General features: G+C 44.2%; 1 protein-coding gene across 2 annotated transcripts in view; it reads right to left on the bottom strand.

Annotated features, from left to right (window-relative positions):
- USP12 (ubiquitin specific peptidase 12) overlaps positions 1-22706 on the bottom strand; it is a 98831-nt gene that overhangs the window by 18759 nt on the left and 57366 nt on the right. For both annotated transcript variants that reach the window (XM_059720283.1, XM_059720275.1), the window contains exons 3-4: positions 15624-15837; positions 7964-8193 (exon numbers count right to left, since the gene is read on the bottom strand). In XM_059720283.1, coding sequence (XP_059576266.1) covers positions 7964-8193; positions 15624-15837 — 444 coding nt within the window. The remainder of the gene's footprint in view (positions 1-7963; positions 8194-15623; positions 15838-22706) is intronic.

Here is a 22706-nt window from a genome sequence, read left to right as displayed (position 1 = left end):
GCAACTCCTTGCCTTTGCCAGTGTGGAGTAATTAGGAATAAAAAACTGTGATGATGACTGTTTTTCAGGCACTCCATGAAACCAGCAAAGGAAGAAAGATGTATGAGCCAAGGAAAATTCCACAGAGTAGTAAACATGCCCTAAGAAAAGTTTGCTGGGGCCAGAAAATTGTTATAAAACAACAATGGAAGCTGGAAGCAAAATTTATTGGCAAAAGTTCATAACAGGGATTCTTCAGCTCCTGGGAATCTTCTGGTAGATTTCTTTCTGTAAGGACATCATCCCCCAGTAAAGCAGGTTCACTGCCTATTTAAGGTGACCAAAAATACATAAATAAAAGCAGACCTTATTAAAAGGAGTACTGCAAGAGCAGAGTGGGGTTTTTCATTCCATGCTGGCAGTTCAAGTACATAAAGTAAGGCACAGCAATAGTTAAGAGGATATACCTTCTCAGAGTAAGCTTTATGAACACCAAAAATGGTAATTCAATTGCCTGCATCTTAAGGAGGTTTTTATGAAGCTTTCTTTCTGTTGGAGGCCACATTTTCTGTGCTGAGCAGATACACATATTCTGGCCTGAACCTAAGGAGAAGAGGATGGATAAAATCAGGGAAGCTCATCTCTTGCAAAAGCAAATATTGAAGTGTATGGAAAGTTAGGTGAGCATTACGACTCACTATAAGACATCTGTGAATAATAGTGAAGGCAAGGAGGATGGGAAAAGACTTTCCCAACAGATATCCACAAGATCTTGACTGTCTTATACCAGATGTGGCCAAATTTCATAGTTCAGGAAACCAAAGAGAACATTCATTAAAATTAAGTGTCAGCACAGAGATTTCCTCATCACTGTAGGTTACCTTTTCCACTTTTTAGGGAAGTTGAATGGCTGGTTTTAGTAATTATGGGTTTTACTGAAATAAACCAGTAAGGCACAAAAGCACTCCTGAAAGACATAGTTCAGTAGGACTTTTTAAAGCCTTCCCCCAAAGACAAATGGTAGCCAGACAGTCAAGGAAAAAACACAGCCACGGAAGTTGTTTCTCTGCATGTTACTCTCAATCAAGCAGAAATCAAATGAGACGCACACACAGGATGCAACAACAAACCACAGGAAAATGCTGGATGGGAATCCTACCTGTTAGAGCAAGTAAGGAGGAGGAACCCTGTCTTGCTACTGTTAAGTTAGTTATGTAATGAGGATATCAGGATAAGATCTGCAGTATAAAGGTGCACACATGATTTGCCTATCAGGCCAAGTTGGCCACTACTTCGGTGCTAGAGGAAGTCATACTACACTATAGGGAATTGAATCTAGGGGTCTTGCAGTCCTAGCTCACAACCCCACCTATTGGACCCTCTTTCTTTTCACCATAGTTAGCCTTTCAACACATCCCGCAAAAGAGGGAAGTATTATCCTTTGTGCCACTTTACAGAAGTGGAACTAGGGTGTAGAATAATTACACATCTTGCACAAAATTACACACACAAGCAGTGGCAATGCTATGAATTGATGTCTTGGCTCCTGAAGTGTATGGAAAGCTAGGTGAGCATCCAAATTCACTGTAGGATGTCTGTGCCTCAGCCTAATACCTTAGGTCACAAGATCATACTTTTTTAAACTGCTCACTTGGCTACACATATGTAGTTGAGACCATATGATGCTTTTGTTGCTGCTCATCCTTTAAGATTTGAGGAAAGATCCAGGAGACAATTAGTATGACTTTTATTTTCAAACAGCTACAAATTCACAACCTGTACACAACCTCCCTGCCTTCCTAGTCTCTCTCAAAAAGAAAAGAAAAAAGCAGAACTTGAAAAAGAAAATAATGCTAACTACCAACTCTGGAGTTCTTTATATTCTGTTCTATGAGTGATAAAATTTTATGCTACAGTGTAGCTTAGTGGTTGCTCATAGTTTTAGCCTCACCAGCCAAATGAATAGGCCTGCCTGGGTCCCTGCATGCCAGGCTCATGCCCCGCACACCACCCTGTATGCCTGAACTAACATGCAGGGACATCACCTGTGCAGCTCTCCACAGAGCTGATCTGGGGGTCAGATCTTGCCTGCGGGCCAGGGGTTGACCACCTAGGTGTAGCTTGTTCCAGAAAAAAAAAGAGGAGTCACTCTACTGCCTTACACTCCCCTCACAAAATTATCATTTTCTAACCTGAGGAAGAGATGTAGGAGGTTAAGACTTCATCTGATCTTCTAGACCAGAGGTTTCAAATATTTTTGGGTTGTCTACCCCTTTCTATATTACACTACTTTGGAATTACATGTTAATATTATTTTTTTTATTAGCAATCTATTTCTAAAACCACATTGTAACCTCTCCAGCAGCCTAAGAGACACTGTAAAACCACTGGGCATTTATACACATGCTCTGGGAGTGGTGGTGCGGAGGCGGCTCTCTTGACGAGCTGCTCTAATTAAAGCACCCCGAGCATCTCGTGTATTAGTGTCCCCATACTTCAAAACAGCGGCAGGAGTACCTATCTGAAGCTTGTCAAATGAGCTTCAGATAAAGTGCCCCTGCCACCATTTTAAAGTGTGGGGATGCTGACACACGGGATGCCGGAGGGTGCAGAAGTGCAGACTCGATTAACGGAGTCTGCTCCAGTGTGCTGGAATTACAGTGTTGGAGCAGCCTCCTTGCTTCTGTATAGGCACCCATTGTTCCTCCCCCCACACTTCCTCTTCCTTTTCTTTCTCTTATATTTCCCCTTTCCCTTTTTCTGTTTTCACATTCCTCCCTATCCATACCCCCTTAGAAATTCAATTCATGTCCCCAGGGATACCAGTACCCCAGTTTGAAAACCACCATTTTAGACCAAACATGAAATAGTAACTTTCTGAAAATACAGTGGGTGGAAGCATTTATGTAACAAGACTTGATTATTAAAATAATTCAGATAATGGGCCAGATTCTGACAATGAAAGGCATTCTTGAATCCCACCATGTTGGTTTTAATACTGTTTGCAATTCTGGCAAATTAAAATGTTGATCAATCTCACTTGGGAAAAATGTACATAATTAAGTGTATACTAAAATACAGTAATATCTTAAATAAAAATAAGTTATATACAATAGCTAACCATTACAGAAAAGAGGTTTAGGTATGCAAATAACAAAAGGTAAATTATATATGTTTGTATAACCAAGCACTTCCAAGATTTTACATTTTATTTTAAGCATATTCCAGAAGTTTTAAATGCTAGCATCTTCTATTAATTAAACTGCATGTGCTCAGCATCTCTTCTAATCAGGTCACATAATCTACATGAGTATCTTTAGAGCAACCATGTATAAAAATTTTGTTTTTCTTTTTTTTCAATACAAAGCAGCTGACATTAGTGGTTTCCAAATTATCAGGATTCAAAAGACAAAGCTCCTAAATTTTATTTTTTTATGTTAAAAGAGCATATTTTGGTCTGAGCTATTTCTTCTGCAGGCAGAACTGACTAAGTAATTGATATTGCTGAACAGGACATGTCATGTAACTGACTTAGACATGAAGTATTATAAAAAAAGATCTATATAGATGAAGCTACGGACATTATGGTTGGCCTGTTAGATAACTGGAAATTCTGGCCAGGATCACACTATAAAAGATTTATTAAATGGCATTGAAGACTGAGCACTGATCAAAAACCTGACAAAATGGCATTATTCATTTCTCCAAAGTAAGTGAACATAATCAGGTAAGTCATGTTGGGAGAATCATATGGCATCAGTTGACTTATACTTACGATATTTAAGTTAAAAGGAATTAAATCAAGAATTAGAAAAAGCAGGTATTAGGAAATAAGTATTATATTAAAATGCTACCCCAAGAGAGAAAATCTGGTAATTGGAAGACATCACACATCTATCTCAATATATTATGAACAAATTAAGGAAGTCTAATGTCATACTGGTGACAAGATGCTTTGATATCTGCAAGAGGCTGGCTCACGTATGTTACTCTTGCAAACCTGGAAAACAGGAGGGAAACATAGTGGAAGATCAAGGGGTTCAAGCTGATATCAACCATCCTTTCCCTCATTGTTTCATCTGGCTGTGATACCTCAATGCATTACACTTTAAAATGTAATGTTTCACAAAGAGAGCAAGCTCTCAAAAGATAATTGCAGCAATCAGAAATAAAATTTTCTAAATCAATAGGATGCTACAAATGAAAGGTAAGATGATGAATGCATAGAAAAGATGATGATACAAGAAAAAGTGTCATAACTAAGATCAAAAAAAGGTGGGAAAAGAATTTGTCACTATACAACAGACAGCAGTTGGTGACCTACAAATGTAACAAATCTCAACAAATAGTGATCAAGAGTACAAAATTATGGTACCATGATTTAGTATCTTGGTTTCAAAAGATGACTCATAGAGGTCACTGCTGGTCTAATTTAATATTTCTCTTACCTCCACATATGTACTCAGGGGTGTCAAATGTATGTCCCTCAGGCTGGATACAGCCTGCAGAGCCCTGTCACCCAGCCCTGGTGCTGCCCCTAGATCTAAGCCAGGGGTGGGACAAATACAGCCCATGGGCCAGATTCAGCTCACCAGGCCATTCTATCCAACCCACAGGGCCCCTAAAAAATTTAGAAAATTAATATTTATCTGCCCCTGGCTGCCTGTCAATGATGACAGGGGAAGCCAGCAGCAGAACCCAGCAGCTGCAGCAGCAAGGCCCACCCAGCCCCACCCTACTCCCAGCCTGTCCCCATTCCCAGCTGGAAGCCTCTGCCTAACAGAGGCTTCTGGCCTGGGACCCTGGGGCTGTTCCTGCTTCCCTCTGCCATTAAGGGAAATTCAGCGCTGCAGTTGGGAACCATGTGGTGCTCGAGCAGTGGGCAGGAGGGTGGAAGGGAGTGGTAGCAGCAGCAGGCAGGGAAGTCAGGAAATGGTTGTGGTAGGCAGCGGGGGAGTGGCAGCAAGCAGGCGCACGGAGCACAGAAACAGCTTGAGAGAAGCACCAGTGTGGCGGAGCCAAGGCCAGCGAGGACCCAGGGTGGGGCAGCAGGACTGCGGGGCCCAGGTCGGCAGGAGCTCTGGAGCTGGGCAGGCTCCCTCCTCTTCCTGGTGGTGCAGCCCAGCCCGACTCCACAGAGCCCCTGCCAGAGCCCTGTGCTTCTGCTGCCCAGCTCTGGGTCCCCGATGGCCCTGGCCCCAGTGCACTGTTGTGGCCCCATGCTCCCACCCAGCTGTCGCTGTGCTCCACACACCCGCTCGCTGCCACTCCTCCTCCGCCTGCCACAGACATTTCCCTGCTTTCCTGTCTGCTGCTGCTGCCACTCCCCTCCATCCCCCAGCCCACCACTCCGGTACCACGTGGTTCCTGGCTGCAGCACCAGGGTGCAGGACTCAGCAGGAGCTGGTCTGGCTCCTGCAATTCTTGGCTGACTCCATGAGGAGCCAGCCAGGCTGGTTTGGCTCCTGCTGCATCCTACATTCTTCACTATGCAGCTGGGACATGGTGCCGGAGCAGCAAGCTGGGGGTGGGGGTGGGGGTGGGAGGAGAGGGGAAGAAGAATGGGGAAGCAGCAGGAGAAGGGCAGCGGTGACAGGTGGAGGGAGAAGTGGTGGCAAGCAGGAACACAGGCCTGCACTGGTGCCCTGGGGCCAGGAGCAGCAGGCTTAGACAAGCACTGGCAGGGCTCTGCCTCCTGAGGGGGGCTGTGGGCAAACCCTCCTCCTCCACACATGCCACAACTCTCCCCAGCCACCCTGCCCCCCACATACCACACACCCATCCACACCCCACATCCCCACATATCCACATCCCCCCACACCCCTCCACAATATATAAGAGTAAGATTTCATTTTAAGCTATTATACAATCACCTCTATGTACACTACACAAGCACATGTAAATCTGGACAAAAATATTTTTTTGAAATCAAATGAATGTTATAGTAGATTTTTGATTTTTAGAATATAATTTGGTATTTTTCTGATTCTGAGGTGGCAAACCCCCTTGTTGAAAGGAGTACTTCCAGGGTGCAAGGGGAGGAACTTCTGGTGGCAAATGTCAGGGGCTAGGGGGTGGGACTTCTGGTCCCAAGATGGCAACCAGGGAGTGGGGCACCTGTCAAGGGGTGAGGCTAAACTTGCGGCCCTCAACAGCTTGCCAAAACTCAGTAAGCAGTCCTCCCTTCACTGCCCACCCCTGGTCTAAGGAGACCCACACCTCGGGTATCACTTGCCCTGAAATCACTCTTTACCGCAGGAATTAGTAAGATGTTATTATATAGGAGAAAAAAATAATAATACAAGCAAAACTGACCATACGTTTGAAGACAAAACAAAAAAAGAAATCAAGTTTCTTACCCTTTCATCTGACCACCAACTCCTTCAGAGAGATCTGCCGGTATCATCAGAGATCAGCCTTCCTGCTGAACCTGCCAGCCCCAACCTTCAGGGACTTGGACTCTTCTCCAAAGTCCCCCACACTTTCCAAGATAGTTCCCTAAATACCTACAATCTAATCCCTCCCTCTCCCCACCCCAATCAGCATTGTCCAAGTCCACATGGGTCTCAGAATGGTTTAGAAAGGTCTCATCTCCCCAAGGCACCTGAAATTCCTCTGGCTAGTGAACTATTTCTCTCAGATGATTCTGCCATCATGGGGTATTTTTTCCCCCCCTGCATTACAAGCAGACAATACCTTGGATACCTATCCCACCAGTGGCCCCTTCTGTCCATGATCAGGAGTGTCAACTGTCCTTGGTCTAACAGCACAATGTCCCGAGATACTTAGCAGTTATGCCACTCTCTTTTCCTTAAGTACAGGTTTCCCTCAATTTATGCTGTATGTGCATTCCCCGAGAATGATGCATAAACTGAATTCGCGTAAAGCAAACCCACTTTACAATGTTCAAATAGGGATAGGTTCCCATGGCAGTGAGGGAGGGAGGGAGTGAGGCTGGGACTAGGGAAGGGGTGCCATCCTTGGGGCTGCACAAGGCAGCAAAGCAGAAGGAACAGAGCAGTACACACCCCAGCCCCAGCTGCAGCAGCCCTGGGAGCAGCCGGTGCCAGCTGTCTGCAGCCACTGGGCTGCACCGTGCTCTGCCAGTCCCCACCCACCTCTGCTCCTGGGGTACGCCGTGCCCTGGTGCAGGCAGCTGGTGTCGGCTGCTCCTGGGGCTGCTGCAGCCAGGACTGGGGTGAGTGTGTCCACGGCCCTTTCCCCTTCCCCCACAGACTTACCTGCTTGGGTGGAGGGGCATCTATGCTGATCGCATAAGAGCAAATTTACCTCGTATATGATAAATTATGGGTCTAAATATGCTCTTTGCATAAGAGTGAATTCGCATATAAAGAACCCACATAAATGGAGAGAAATCTGTATGCATCCCTCAGTTCCTTTAATCAAAACACGACTAAAATAATAAAGATACGTATAGACAGCATAACATATTTTTACAATGATAAAGTGACATAAATGGATACAGCATAACACTGAATTTCTAGCAAGACCACACACGCAATATCAGAGAAATAAACACAAGAAGATATTCATGGCAATCCACAAACACCCACAATTTGGTGGGGTCATGACAAGGTTATACTGATATAAATTCTGAATCCATTTATGAGACTATGGCTCAAAAATATAAATGCACATTTTCCATTCCAGAGTTTGTTCGGTTCTTTCACTGGTCAATAACAGTTTTCCTCCTAAAGTTAAATAATGACTTCTTATTTAAAGAAACTGTTTATTTATTTAAAGATATTCTTATTATTATAAAAGTGAGAAATATAAGTAGGCCTTGGTCACATTCAAGCTTACATTAAAAAAAACAAATTATCCTTACATGTTAATCATGTGTACAAATCCAAAAAAATTAAGGGAATATAAATTACAATTTTAAAATCATTTTAACTGCATATTAAAGAAATGGGTTTTGAAGGTGTGAAATACGAATTTGTCTTATAAAACACAAACTTACAGTTTCACAAGTAAGACATCTTGTTTCATTAGTTAATGTTCCCTGAAAGATCTCATGAACCCAGGTTGGGTCTGGTGTGCTGTTGTTGTTTTCGTTGTCAATACTGCCATTAGGTAGGCGGCCATTTTGTTTTTCCTGTTTTCTTTCCTCTTGCAAAATATCAGCAATTGTGTTTAGTAGATAGTTTAAAAACTCATGTGCATCCTGCTGCATGTAATTGTCAAAGAGCTCTATAAAAATATAAACAGATTAAACAAGTAGCTAAAATCTATGATGAAAATTCCAATGAGTTTTCAAAATAGTAGATAAAACATGGAACCAGAAAAAATACAGACCTTCTTGGATATTTTTGTAGACATACACCATCAATTTTAACTTTTCAAATACTGGTAAAACAATGACATTAGAACGTTTCAAAAGAATGAGATATTCTACATATGTTTGACAGAGCTACATATTATATTAACAGAAGGATTGTTAGCAAAAGTTTCCTAATACCAAATGTGCTTATGGAAATGGCATGAAGTATAAATGCCTTGAAATACCAATATTATTAGGATGTTTCACAATCACTTGTATTAAGAAACTGTAACATCTTATTGCTCCTTCTGTTTTATGAGTCTTTAAGACTTGACTAAAATATTGAGAACACTTTTTCATTTATACTCCACTCATACATACTTGTTATAAAACACAAATAAGATAAACTATTAAAATGATTACACAGTACTATCTTTAAAATGAATGGTTAAGAATACTACAAAATACAGGACAATTTCACAGATTAGTCAGGCAAATAACAGGTCCTTAGATTTAGACAAAAATCAACATTAGTCTATGTGTTGAACCATGCATGACTAAGCGCTTGAAACATGACTGTTTCACTAAGGAAGTCTTAAAATGAGAGGTCAGTGTCCATAAGAAAAATCTTACTGCAAGTGCAAGAAAATATCTGTAGAATGGATAGTACACAAAGGGCACCTTAAAGTATAGGGTTTTTAGACAGTGTTGAACAGAAATAAAGTACCACAGCCATTTTGGCCTCAGAGGCCAAGTTTACATCAGCTTTTAAAAATAAAAGCAACCTGCCATTACACTATCATAAGTGCAACCTTACAGATTCCAACATGTAGTTCTGATAGGTGCTAATAGAACTATTATAGACAAAGCACCTACACATGCAGGTACTTAGAATGAGTGTTCTCCAACTTTGAGAGCAGTTTTAAAAAAGGTGGTGCAGAAGCAGCATTACCAGATTAGCATAAAAATTGAGCTAAGACTTACAACTAATGAGATAACGGCAGATGATCATCACCAAAACAGGTTTTGACACTGCAGACTCAATCTTTTAATGTTTACAATACTGTACCTTGGTTTGTGACTGTAGTAGTCTACTTCCACCCTGGGGGAGGGTGTAATTCTATTAATGCTGGACAGGTAGGTAAATTAAGTGGATAACATTATGTATTACTATCCATGAACTAAACAATTTTCCTGTTTCTGGATCTCTCCAGATTCATTTACCTAAGCAGATGATGGCTTCAAGGGCACATGCTTGTAATTTGCCCTTATCTGCAGAAGAAGTAGGGTTGCTACATACACTTGGGTTTACTCCTTCACAAACCTCTATTTTTTCATACTGCATTCGGAGTACATTCTGATTTCAGGAGGGCAGTACTTTGATCACTGCTTTAACAGTCCTTCAGGATACCACCTCAAGAATGTCTTTGTCTCTATCAGATTTCACTATAGGAAATGAATTAGCAATTTCATGAAGAAATAAATGCTTATGTAGCAGACTCACCTTTTGAGCTCCAGATGAGTCCTGGGCTCAAGAATCTGCAATTCCAATTGGTGGAGCCCATCCACCAATCAGAAGCAAGCCAGGGTAAGCAAGGCCATGTCCTTTCCCTGAAGGGAGGGGTCAAGGAACAGTCCAGACCTGGCTTGAGACTTCACCCTGCCAGGTCCAGAGAACTTTGGGGATGGAGCCCCTGAAGTGTATAAAAGGAGCAGCATGCCTGGCACATGAGCAGACGTGACAGGGGAGCTGAAGGAAGATCGGAATGAGAAAAGATGGGGATGAGCTGCCCCAGCAGGGAATAGCCCTGAGCTCCTAAAGAACCCTAGGAGGGTGTGAGACCCTCGGGCTCGTCACTCTGCAGGGACCCGCTGCACAGAGCAGCTCTGGGAGGGTGAGACACCTTTGCGCTCGTCATGGTGCACAGTTTGATGCACAGAGTCCAGGCCCTAGGAGCACAGCAAGGCGGCTCGAGCTTGCAGACCCCAGCAAGTGGCCAGCAACCACTGTGCACAGGACCTGAGCAAGGTTCAGGAGTGGTAAGCAGTGAAAGGCTGCTCAGGTTAGCCACCCGGTATGAAACTGGAAGGCCACAGCCCTGCATAGGACCCTGGTGAGCTGAAAGAGCTCCAGTGACAAGCAGGGCACGGAGAATGGGGAAAGCTGTGCCGGGTTGAGGCAGGCGCTTGGGAGCCCAGCAAACTTGCTGGGTGAAGCAGCTAGCCCTCAGTGCTCAGAGCGGGGCATAGAGCGGTGCAAGCAAATCTGCAGAGGGCAGAAAGGACCGAAGCAGGCAACATTGCAAGGCTTGGGGGCCCAGGCCAGGGGCACCAAGCCACAAGGGGAGTCCACAGGCAGCATGGGAGAAGAGACCCCAGAGCGGAGCATCATGCTGGGACAAGCCAGGCCATCAGAAGGGCTGTGAGTTATTGGAGCTCTGGGGCCTTGAAAAAGAAGGGAGGAGTGGCCTCACTAGAGCTGGGTGGAAGACCTCTCCCAGAGGGTGGGTCCTGAGGCCCTGTTGAAAGGGGGTGGGGGGACCCCTGTTCTCCAGGCTTGGGAAACGAATTCATAATTAGACTCCTATGTGGTTGAGGTTCTGAGTTTATGTTGCGCTTTATATTTTATAAATAATATTGTTCTTATTGTTTTAGTGTTGTTAACCATGATGTTGATGGGTTTGAGAGCTTGAAGAAATCTTTGGGTCAGTTGTGTACATATTTTTAAGTACTGGGTTTTACCCACTGGGGTGAATATTATTGGATTCATTGGTTTGGGTAACTCATTTCTTGACTTGGAGATTATGAAAGTTATTTTGTAATATCAGGTATTCAATTAGTTCTGCCATGTAAATATTTTAATTATATTTGTAATAATAAAACTGTATATAGTTAAGTGTACACTTGTGGGGTTGTCTCTATAGGGAAACGGAGGGATCCGCAAGTAGGTGGTGACATCCCTCTCTCAATACCCTAGCCTGTCACCTCCTCTATATTTGGCTGGGAGGGCATACTGTCCCGGAGGAGAGCAGTGGAAAGGACCCCAAAATATAAATGGGGACACCCGGGGACAAGAACCGCACGAAAAAAAGAAAGTAAACACAAAAATAACACAAGGAAAACACTTACCCGCAACAGGACCCATGCCGCAGCTGGAACGAGGGAAGAAACCCGCACGGGTTGTGAGCCTGAAGCCAGCCGGTGATGTCATCGGCAAACACTGGCTGGCAGGGATAAAGCGAACCCCCGGGGAAGGTGGAGCAGGAGGGAGAGCGGAACCAGGGAAGGCACCAACACCGGACGCCACCCGGGATTCTCTCGGAGAAAGAGAGCCAGCAGGGGCTCTCTGCTCCGGCGGAGGACAGCTTGCTGGTAGGACTGAAGAGTCAGAAGAGGCTCCTGACGCCGGCAAAGGCAGCAGTGCTGGAGGGACAGGAGAGCTGGACAAGGCTCTCTACTCTATTGCAGGTAGGCTTGTCGGAGGCACCTGGGAGGCAGAGGAGACTCTCTCTCCGGGAGGTACCATACGGGAGCAGCGAGAGGGGCTGTGAAGCAAGGCAGCAAGAGGCTGGGTGCCGACCCTTAATGTAAGAAGCAGCCAGGCTTCCGTGGAGGTGCTGCAAGACACCAGAAGAGAGACTTCCCTAACAGGGGAGAAGAGAAGAGGTGCCACAACCCTCAGAGGGCCGAGTAAAGGGGGAGACAACCTGGGTGAGAGGCCACAGGCTACCCTGGCCACACACAAGGTCTAACCCCTTGCAGGTTCATAGGGAGTAAGCTGTCCTGTAACCCTGGCGGAAGGACCAGGGAGGGGACTGCACGGGTTCCTTGCAACATAGTAGTATTTTTTGTTTTGTGGGTTCCTTGTGTTTCTTCCTTTTGGAGGGGCTGAAGAGTAGGACAAGGCAATACTGGCTAGGTAGCTGCACTGGAGCTCTTTTCGTGCTCCACCTTTGTTTGGGGCTACGAGTCAGGCGTTGTGACCTGGGCGGAGTTGGTCTCAGGACCAGAGTTAGAGATTGCAGACAACTCAAGGCTAACTAAGCGAGCCACCCTTAGGGAGCTAGTACTTAGGACGGGAGAGGGCTACTAAAGCTACCGTAACCAGGAGTACAACAGTATCAGGAGTACAGCCGAGAAGACTCTGTGATCCACCGAGGGTCGGCATGAGGCTGGGGTGTAGGGGAGATGGGGCCCCGCAGACGACCGCCGGACAGACTCCACGCTGCAGAGGGACCCCAAGTGGTCAGCCCCCCCACTGGTATAACATTCAAAGTTGTGGCAGGAGAGACTGGGGGAGGCCGCTCCAGGAATAAACATCCACTCAACGGCCTACAGGAGACCATAGGGCGAACACCATCGGCCACTCGGGCCAAGGCCACATGTGACCAGATGTTCGAGACCAGGCGGTCACACACACCCTCGGTATACCTGGGTTACACTTATTAACCAACAACTTGTTCATTTGTACTGAGTAGTATGTTGCACAAGGGAAGAGAACAGTTCTCCTTTGCTGCCAATACAAAAAACATTTATGGCCACAGAGTAAGCATGTCATTCTTCCAGGGGACTTCTGTAGATGTGTCATGTAAGAGAAATCATGTTTGTACCTCAGTTAATTATAGTGGGCAATTTGTGCTTAGTTCAAGAATATACATAGTTAAAGTCAGCCCACAGTGAAAGGATGGCTGCCACAGTTAGGAAGATGAATAAAAGAAAATACTCAATGAAGCCTGCTTCTTAGGAAAGTATTTTTGAGGCTGTGCATATGGAAATAACTGAATTTTAGATGGTCTGAGAGAATAATATTTCTTTACATAAAGAAAAAAAATACTGAGAGCTGCCGGCAGAACAGGGAAAGCAATGATAGTTTCAGATTACTTGGAGACATTAAACAAAGAGTGCCACAGATCATGAGAACCTATGAACCAAGCAGCTAACATGCCAAGCCACTTGTCTCTTGACAGCCAAGCAAATATTAGCTGCCAAAACAAACCAGGCATAAACCCTCTATTTAATTAAAGAAGTTCAGGTGGCACAAATGCTACAAGTCTCATAAGGTTCTTAGCAGCATTGCATTACACATGTCATTGGGCTGCATGCCCAATGCATAGTTTGGCATTAAAGCACAGTGAATCAAACCCCATAGATGTCCTTGCTATTATTCATCCTATAATTAAAAGTGGTTTGAACAACAGAAACAGAACTCTTCAGTCACTCCTTAGGTGACTATAAATGTACAGAATGACATGCTATAAGATCATTATCGTATATTCTTAATTAAAAGTCCAGAGATGATACAGACAGAAGATCATACGGGAGATTCAAAGGCCATAAATTCTTTATGATTGGTCCTATGTGCCTAGAGACTTGTAAAAGCAGAATACAGTTTGGATATATGGTATATAAATACAAGTCTATACATTTGACTTGTACATTTTTCTGCAAAACTATTATGAACATGTCTACATCTCTGAAGTCATTCATCTTAAAGTTTAATATTATTAAACAGTGTACAGAACCACCAAGTAACAGCCACCTGGCAAGTCAGACATTGGCTCTTTAAGTCTATACTAAAAAGAATACAAATCATTCTTATGATTAAGTCTTTCTAGTTTGTACTTAGCTCTGAAGGTTATCCAACTCCATTTCTGTCCCCCTGGAATTCCTGTTCAGTGAAATGATGCACAAACAATTTATTCTAGAAACAAAAGGACTGTATGGCTTAAGGGACCAAATGTTCACCTTCTAGATCCTCATTTCAATAGATTCCAAGGTCAGTTGTAATTAGAAGTTGCTATTCAACGATGTAACAAGAGGCCCTAACCTCTGTTACTTGTAAGAGTGAGAAAACAGTATTCTAGGGATGAGATCTGTTACAGGCAGCTGAGCTACAGCCAGCTGCGACCAAGCAAACAAGCAGTCCAGAAAAGACAGTGACAGGAGTGATAAACCTGAAAGTAACTATTTGGGATGAAGCTGCCCTACAACCAGCAGCAAAGAGAAGAGCTCCAGATATAAAGTAGAGACTGAAGAGCAGCTGGGTAGGCTGCAACAGAGGGATGAAGAGTTATTAATGGGCAAAGGTGAAAGCCCTGTGCCTGGTTTGGGGAATCAGAGATCAGATGACTGAAAGGAGTGGAGCCCATGGGAATATATGCCCAACTCCTGAGCCAGAGGAGTCAGTCTGGCTCTGAACTTTGCAGGGAAAGAAACTTCTAGGAGTAAGGCTGGAAGAGAGGGATCCACAGGCAACACAAAATGTAGCTTAGAGAGCTGGAAGGAGACAGATCAAAGTGGGGTAGGAGTTACCATACTGCAAAAACCCAGAGGAAGGTTTAAATTCAGTTTGGCTGATTTTTTTGTTAGCCGCTTTGCTTGTGAGGCACGAGTGTGGCTGAAGGGAAAGCAGGAAGCCATGGTGCGGGTGTCTAGGAAGGCGCTCTGCACTCAAATTAGTAAGCTTACAGCTTGTTGGGGGATGGGCTAGCACAGGAAAGCCCTAGCAGGACTTTAGTTTATAGGGTTTTTTTTATAAAGAATTCTTACAAAAAATGTTCTGAACAGCAAGTATGACAATGACATCTCTATAAATCTCAGAAAATTATAAGTATTCATAACACTAAAAGGACTGGTTATTAAGCACATTACTGAGTTTTAGAGAACATATTAATCCTAATAAATAAAAAAGTGTTAAAGATGCACTAATTGAACTGAAATTGAAGTCAAGACCTTCCAGAGTTAAAGCCTTTACATGGAAAGATAACTTTTTTGTACTTTTGTACTTCAGTTGCTACATTCAAATATTCTCTCCTCAGAGCTAAAGAAAAATGTCTTGCATTTGAAAACTTGTGTGACTATCTGAAGCATGCAGCCGGTCCAATAAGAGATATAACCTAAAGAAAGCATTGCCTCCCCCTTACATTTAATTAATAATCTTCTTGCAAGTAAGATTAAATTTTGGAACAAAAAAATTTCAAATATTTCATTTAGATATGAACCAAGACAATACATGAGAGACAAATAATATAGTGGAAAAACTTTAAAAATGTGTTTTTGTCCAAATCTACAATTATTAAACAGCCAAAACCACCTCTATTACTTCCCACTGTGCTTAAGTCTATACAAGACAAAAGTGGAAATAGATCCTGCACCAAAAAGATTTCAACTTTGTTCTATATTTTGATTTTGTCCTGCACAGCATCAGTTGTATTCTTGTGTTTAGTAAATGATACACACACACACACACACTACAGGAATAATTCACTACTTTTAAGAATGAGAAAACAGTTCAATTTCAGTTCTAATACACAGCTGATTCAATTGCTACACAAGGAAAAAAAAGGAAAAATGAAGTTACCATTTTCTTTTCGTAATCTTGTTATAAATTTCTTTGGAGGTATTACTCCAACTTTTTTCTTCTGGGTGGCTATGCTGTGGAAGAGGTCAGCTAAGCATGTAAGAAGGTTCTCTTTTTTCCTTGGTTGACTCTTGTATGCTAGAACCTTTTCTCGAAATGGGCGACAAAAATAAAGCGCCTGAAGAACTGAATTGCAGTAGCATGTGTTCCCAAACTATAAAATAAGAAAAAGATATATTAGCTTCTGCTGTATTTTTTACAGAGATGCAAAGTAAAGATGCTAGATGTTTAAAAAATGCAGTCAGGGACAATTTTTTCTAAATATCATTTTTCTTGCTGATTTTTCAGTTGGCAAAAGTATATCTTACTAGTTTTAACAATGAGTGATACATGTATTGTACACCAATAGTAGATTACTTATTTTCTTTTTTTGGAATTATGCATCTTTTACAATAGTATGGAACCATAAAATGTTCAGTAAGTACTAGGTATCTCACCGTGCCAAAAAACACATAGCAACACATAGCGGGTAAATTTGGGTGGGCAGGGCAGTCTATCATCTGCCCAGCCATCAATCAAAAACACCAATACAATCAATACAATAAAAATCAGTATTGTATGACTTTCTTATCATAAAGAAATTCAACAACATTGGGCACGCCTTCAGATATATTTTACAAACTGGATTCTCCCATGAACTTTATTTGTGGTCCAAGTCAGTAGCAACTAGCTCATTTGGTTGTATGTACTGCTCTCAAGCAGTATAGAGAAGTCACTCAAGAATAAACTGGGGGAAAATCATTGCAATGCTGGGCTGAAAATCATGGTGAATGTGATGCTTTCATTTTTAGGACAGAGTTATGGAAGAAGGAAGAGAGCAAGTTTTAGCTGTACACATTGTGAAGGAGGCATACCAGTGAATTGATCTTCAGGCTCAGAGTCAGTGACCTCATACAGACATCCTGTTTCTTCTGGGAGAGTCGCTGCTCTCCCAGGAAAAAAACATAAGCATACATACTTACGTACATTTTTCTCCCAGAGTGAAAATGACTGCTGGAAACTCATTCCCAGGAAATCACTCCCAGAAAGTTTCTCCTGGGAGAACAAACATCTGTACATGCTGTGGTTCCTCTCAGAAGAGAACACAGTCCTTTGGCATTCCCCCTCCCTCCACCCCTGGGAGACTGTGTTGCTGCTAGACTCTGCTGCTCCTGGAGGACTGTGTTGTAGCTTCTCTCAGAAATGAAGGTGTACAGAGTATGTCTACAAAAACTCTTTTGTGAGTGATTTAACCCTTGCTGCTCCTAGGTTATTTCTCTCCTAGAGCAGACATTTTTGCTCTGGGAGGAAAATCCTAAACATCTGTACATTCATTGTTTCTCCTGGGAGAGCAGAGATTCATCCAGGGGAAACTGAACGTCTATACACGGCCTCAGCTACCTGTACCGCTACAGAAGCATGCAGAGGTAGGAATTACACCAAAACAGCTGATGTGTACTCCCCAGCATCAGATTTTTCCCCTTTAAAGCAGTTAAAAACTACATTTGTTGAACATCAACATGTGGCAAGTCATCCAGCTTATCTGCCTTGGCCTCCCCATCTGTAAAATATATAGCTACCATAGATATTTTGTAAAATGTTGCCAAGATCCGTGCAGCAGCTAAAGTAAAATTCTAATTTTACCATTGTATAAGTGCTATCTATGTATCTGCGTATACCTGCAGCAGCCCAAATGATAATGATACACTGTATACTGCTATCTAGTCAGATGGGAGCGGGCTAAGTGGGCCAAGGAGGGTCACGCCCCCGCCCACCCCCCCCCCGGCTCCTACTTGGCCCAGCCCCCCAGGGAGCGCACGACTCCCCTGCAGGCGTGCATGCCAGGTTAGGGGGAATTCACCCACCTATTCCTTCCCTTGGTGGAGGGGAGGGCCCCCCCCCTTAACCCCCAAAAAGCACTGAGGCACCAGCCAGCCCTTCTGCGCATCAGCGCAGTTTAAAAAGGGCCTGACAATGGCATAAGCCTCATTAGAGTTCTGGCTCCATTGCAAGACACGCGGGTGTAAGCCCGCTGCACCCCCGAGAGCCCAGGGACCCCAGCATCGACCCGAGGACCCCTGACGAGCCCCGGCCAGCTGGCAGGTAAGCAGGGGCCCGTGGAGGGAGGGATCTAGTCAGGTGGGAGCGGGCTAAGTAGGCTGAGGAGGGTCACGCCCCCCCCCCCAGCTCCTACTTCGCCGAACCCCCCCAGGGAGCCGCGTGACCAGAACTTCGTGAACAGGCCGCGCAAACAGGTGCGTTCCTGGTCCCAGCGTGCGAGTTAGCGTGGGAATTTGTGCAGGAGGGCAAGTGGGAGGGCCTGTGGCCCTGCCTGTGAGCCCCCCAGAGTAGACAGTCCCAGTCATAGCCAGCCCACCAGCAGCATGACACGGATGGGCATGCACCGCACCCCAAGGATCCCCTTGGGGTCTGTTGCGCCCCCCTCTGGCACCTCAGAGACCACCACCCAGACAGAGCCCATGGTTCCAGGCTTCCTGCAGACAGAGACTTTGGCTCTCGGCTGCAGGGGCTGCCTGTCCCTTTTTCAGGCTCTGGGGTACAGAAGCATGGCCACCTCCCCTTGTGGGGTCTGCTCCCTACTGGGGTCTCTGGCATGCCAGCTGAAGGAGCTCCAGGCCACAGTCCAGAGACTGCATGTCATCAGGGACTATGAGCAGGAGATAGACTCTTACTGCCAGGCCCTTCCCCCCCAGGAGGAAGAGGGTAGACCATGGTCTCCCTCCAGGACAGGGAGGACCCGGGAACCTCCCCTTCTGTCCAGCCACGGGGTTGGACCAAGGTGGTCAAGGGCCCGAGGGCCCGCCTCACCAAGGCCCCTGCCCCACTGGAGCTTTGCAACAGGTACGAACCTCTTGCAGCCCCAGCAGAGCCTGCTGAGTTGCCAGCTCCCGCAGGCAACACAGAGGACGCTGTAGCTACCGTCCCCGCTCTCCCCAAGACCAAATGCAAAGTGTTAGTTGTAGGAGACTCCATCCTGAGGGGGACTGAGGGGGTAATCTGCATCATAGTTCAGCCCCTGGCACGGATCTTTGAGAGCTCTTGGCGCTCTGGTGAAGTGCTCGATGATCGGCACTCAATGAGGGAGTCGGACTCGATGAGGGGGTCGGACTCGATGATCTATTGAGGTCCCTTCTGACCCTAACATCTATGAATCTATGACTGGAAGAGGGCCAATGTTGTGCCTATCTTCAAGAAAGGGAGGAAAGTAGATCCGGCAAACTACAGGCCCATCAGCCTGACCTCTAGCCTGGGGATGGTCTTGGAAAAGATTATCAAGGAGGCCATCCTTAACAGACTAGCTGAAGGCAATATCCTGAGGGATACCCAGAACGGGTTTCTTGCGGGTAGGTCTTGCTTGACCAATCTCATCTTCTTTTATGACCAGATGACTTATCACCTGGACAAGGGGGAAGAGATCAACGTTGTATACCTTGACTTTAAAAAAGCCTTCGATCTGGTATCCCACGATCACCTCTTGGCTAAACTGGCTAACTGCAGCCTTGACGTCACCATGATCCGCTGGCTGGGGAACTGGTAGGACCCAGAGGGTGGTGGTCAACGGGAGCCAATCGTCTTGGTGCACTGTGACCAGTGGGGTCCCTCAAAGCTCTGTCCTAGGGCCTATACTATTTAACATCTTCATCAACGATGTGGACATTGGTGTCAGAAGTGGACTGGCCAAGTTCGCCAACGACACCAAACTCTGGGGTAAAGCATCCACACCTGAGGACAGGAGGGTGATCCAGGCAGATCTGGACAGACTCATGAAATGGGCGAATGAGAACCTGATGGTGTTCAACACCGAAAAATGCAAGGTTCTATACCTTGGGAGGAAAAACCTGCAGCATGTTTATAGGCTCGGTAGTGCTATGCTGGTTAGCACTACAGATGAAAGGGACTTGGGGGTCATGGTTGACCACAAGATGAACATGAGCCTTCAGTGTGATGCTGCGGCTAGTAAAGCAAGCAAAATGCTGGCTTGCATCCATAGATCCTTCTCAAGCAAATCCCAGGACATCATTCTCCCGCTGTACTTGGCCTTGGTGAGGCCACAGCTGGAGTACTGCATCCAGTTTTGGGCTCCACAATTCAAAAAGGATGTGGAGAAGCTTGACAGGGTTCAGAGAAGAGCCACACGCATGATCAAAGGTCAGGAAAACAGACCTTATGATGAGAGGCTGAGAGCCATGGGGCTATTCAGCCTGGAAAAGTGCAGGCTCAGGGGTGATCTGGTGGCCACCTATAAATTTATCAGGGGTGCTCATCAGGATCTGGGGGAATGTCTGTTCACCAGAGCCCACCCAAGGGATGACAAGATCGAACGGTCACAGACTCCACTGTGACCGATTCAGGCTGGACATAAGAAAGAACTTCTTCACTGTCCGAGGCCCCAAGGTTTGGAATAGACTGCCGCCGGAGGCGGTTCAAGCACCCACTCTGAACGCCTTCAAGACACATTTGGATGTTTATCTTACTGGGCTCCTATGATCCCTGCTGACTTCCTGCCCATGGGGCAGGGGGCTGGACTCGATGATCCTCCAGGGTCCCTTCCAGCCCAAATGTCTATGAAATCTATGAAATCGCTAGGAAAAACAGTCCCATTATATAGGGAAAGGTCAGAGCATGTACTTGCTTCCAAATGACTGAACTGAAAACATAGGAAGAAATGACTGCCTTTAACATTTCCCATCTGGAAGTCCATGACCATCAAAAATATGCTATGCAGTGTAGCTAGGAAATGACAAGAGTCATCAAGACAAGAAATTACAAGTTAATACATTCTGCAGAACATTCTGTAGTTACTGAAATTTATTCTATATTAAATAATGTATCTTTTTCAAATTTGCTACAGGGGCACAAAGTTAAAGATCTGGTAATATCTGGATTCAAAAAAAAAGAAAGCAGTGAAACATTGATTAGAAATGCAGCCAACATATGCAAGCCTGCAGAACAAAACATGGAGTTACCAGGAGAAACTGGAGCACTGGCCAAAAGTTAAAGAGAGGAGATGCAGCATGCATAAAGATTATAAATCCACGAACTGGAAATAAGAGCAGATTCTGAAAAGCTGAATGTCGTATCTCCAGCCAATTTCAAGAGAAAATGAGGCAGCAATGGATGAATTTGACAGCACCAAGGCTGATTGATGACTATAGAAGCATTTGAAACATGAACTAAATGTAAGCTATTTTCACAACCCAAGAGCTAGCAATTATGTTTCTTTCAAAATTTTAGGTTCAGTTCTTCAGAAGCTGATTATATAGCTGCCCTCATTAGTAATAGCTGATTTTTCCCAAGAAAACCAGTTATTCTCCATCTTCATTGCCTTCTTCCCCCACCTTTGAATCCAATCCAAAATTTGTTCTCATTTTCTTAATTTTTCCCACGAAGTCTCTCTCTCTCCAACCTAGGATTTTGTATTCTTCTACAAATTATATATTTCTTTCTTCCAATAAAGGAATCCTATTCTTATTCAGAGAGATTTTTTCCACTCATACTGCCTCCATCCTTAATCTTCCTACTCATTTTGAACCACAAGTATATAAACAAACAACCCCGCCATCCCAAACACTTTTTCTAAACTTGTCTGGAACTTCCTTTTGACACTATTGTGATACACTGTAATAAAAGTGAAATATGCATTGTAGAAGGCTACAGTTTACAATCATAAATTGTAAACAATCTGTAGTGATGTTACACGCTTGCATAATATTCTGCATTATGAAAATGCATAACACCAACAGCCCAAGAGACTGTCATAAGTAAATGGAATTTAGCTAGACTGACTCCAAAAAGAGAAGCTGTTGAAGGAGAAGAGGAAGCATTTCCATGTATACATAAATGTAGGACTAAATGAAAAAGCCCATTGCTTTACAAGTTTCTTAATGCATGCAATTAAAATAGTACAAGGATTTCACTTCCTGCACATGGTCTCCATTACCTACCCCAAAGAAGTTGTTCAGATGCTAGACAAAAAAAAACTTTACTTTTGTCTGCCTTAATTTAATTGAAGAAAACTGACTGCCATAAGTTGTGCCTTTTGAAAAAAAATGGGTGTCTGTGCTCCGGGGGAGGGTTAAGTTAGAGTAGCTCCCAGAGAGCCACTCTAATTAAAACACCACAGCATCATGTGTATTTAGCATCCCGTGTTTCAAAATGGCCACAGGGGCGCTTTAACTAAAGTTTATTTGACAAGTTTTAGTTAAAGCACCCCTGCGGCCATTTTGAAACGCAGGATGCTGAATACACACTGCAGCACAGTCAAGCGTTTAACTAGCAAACAACTAATGGAGTCTGCTCAGACGTGTTCTAATTAGAATTCAGGAAGAAACCCAATGGTGTGGCTTGTTCCTGCAGCAGCAGCCAAGCACCGGAGATGCTGGCCATCTTCCTGCCAGGTCCTGGACCAGAAGCGGGTGGGAGTAGGGGCACAGTCTGTGGGCCTGATCGAGCTCACAGGGCTGGCCCCACACCATTCATCCAGGCCATGAACCAACCCCATATAGAATTATACACCCCTGATTTATCATATTTATTAAACCTATAGCAATTTCAGCTTGTTTAAATGAAAGTGAAGTAGAAATTATTTAATATAAAGTAACTTCCCAAGATGGACTGTAAAGAAACAGACATTTTCTTCATAAAGCAGTGCTATTTTAACATATACAAAATGCTTGGGATTCCAGTTGAACTATGCAAAACTATAAATGGAGCAGTTAATTCCTATGGGGGCTTGTATTATGCATATCAGAATCTGGCCTTAAGCAATTATTATAAAGTTTAGGTAATCATTAAGTGTCCAGGTCAAATTTAAGAATCAGCATCATTTATGGAACTGAGGGAATGTTTTGGTACTCGCATGTTCTATGAAGAAACAGTTTCTTACTCTATAGTAACTGTGATACTTTGAAATACTGTAGTCAGCATGAATCCTACCCTACTTAGGCAATGTGCCCCACGTACGTTAAATTAAACATTTTTGAATAGCAGAATCTGCTGGAGCCATGCCTAAACCCTCAGACT

The sequence above is a fragment of the Alligator mississippiensis genome, chromosome 1, assembly GCF_030867095.1.
Source record: "Alligator mississippiensis isolate rAllMis1 chromosome 1, rAllMis1, whole genome shotgun sequence".
Taxonomy (NCBI): Eukaryota; Metazoa; Chordata; order Crocodylia; family Alligatoridae; genus Alligator; species Alligator mississippiensis.
The sequence above is the reverse complement of the archived record's forward strand: the minus strand, read 5'-3'. Positions and strand labels throughout refer to the sequence as shown.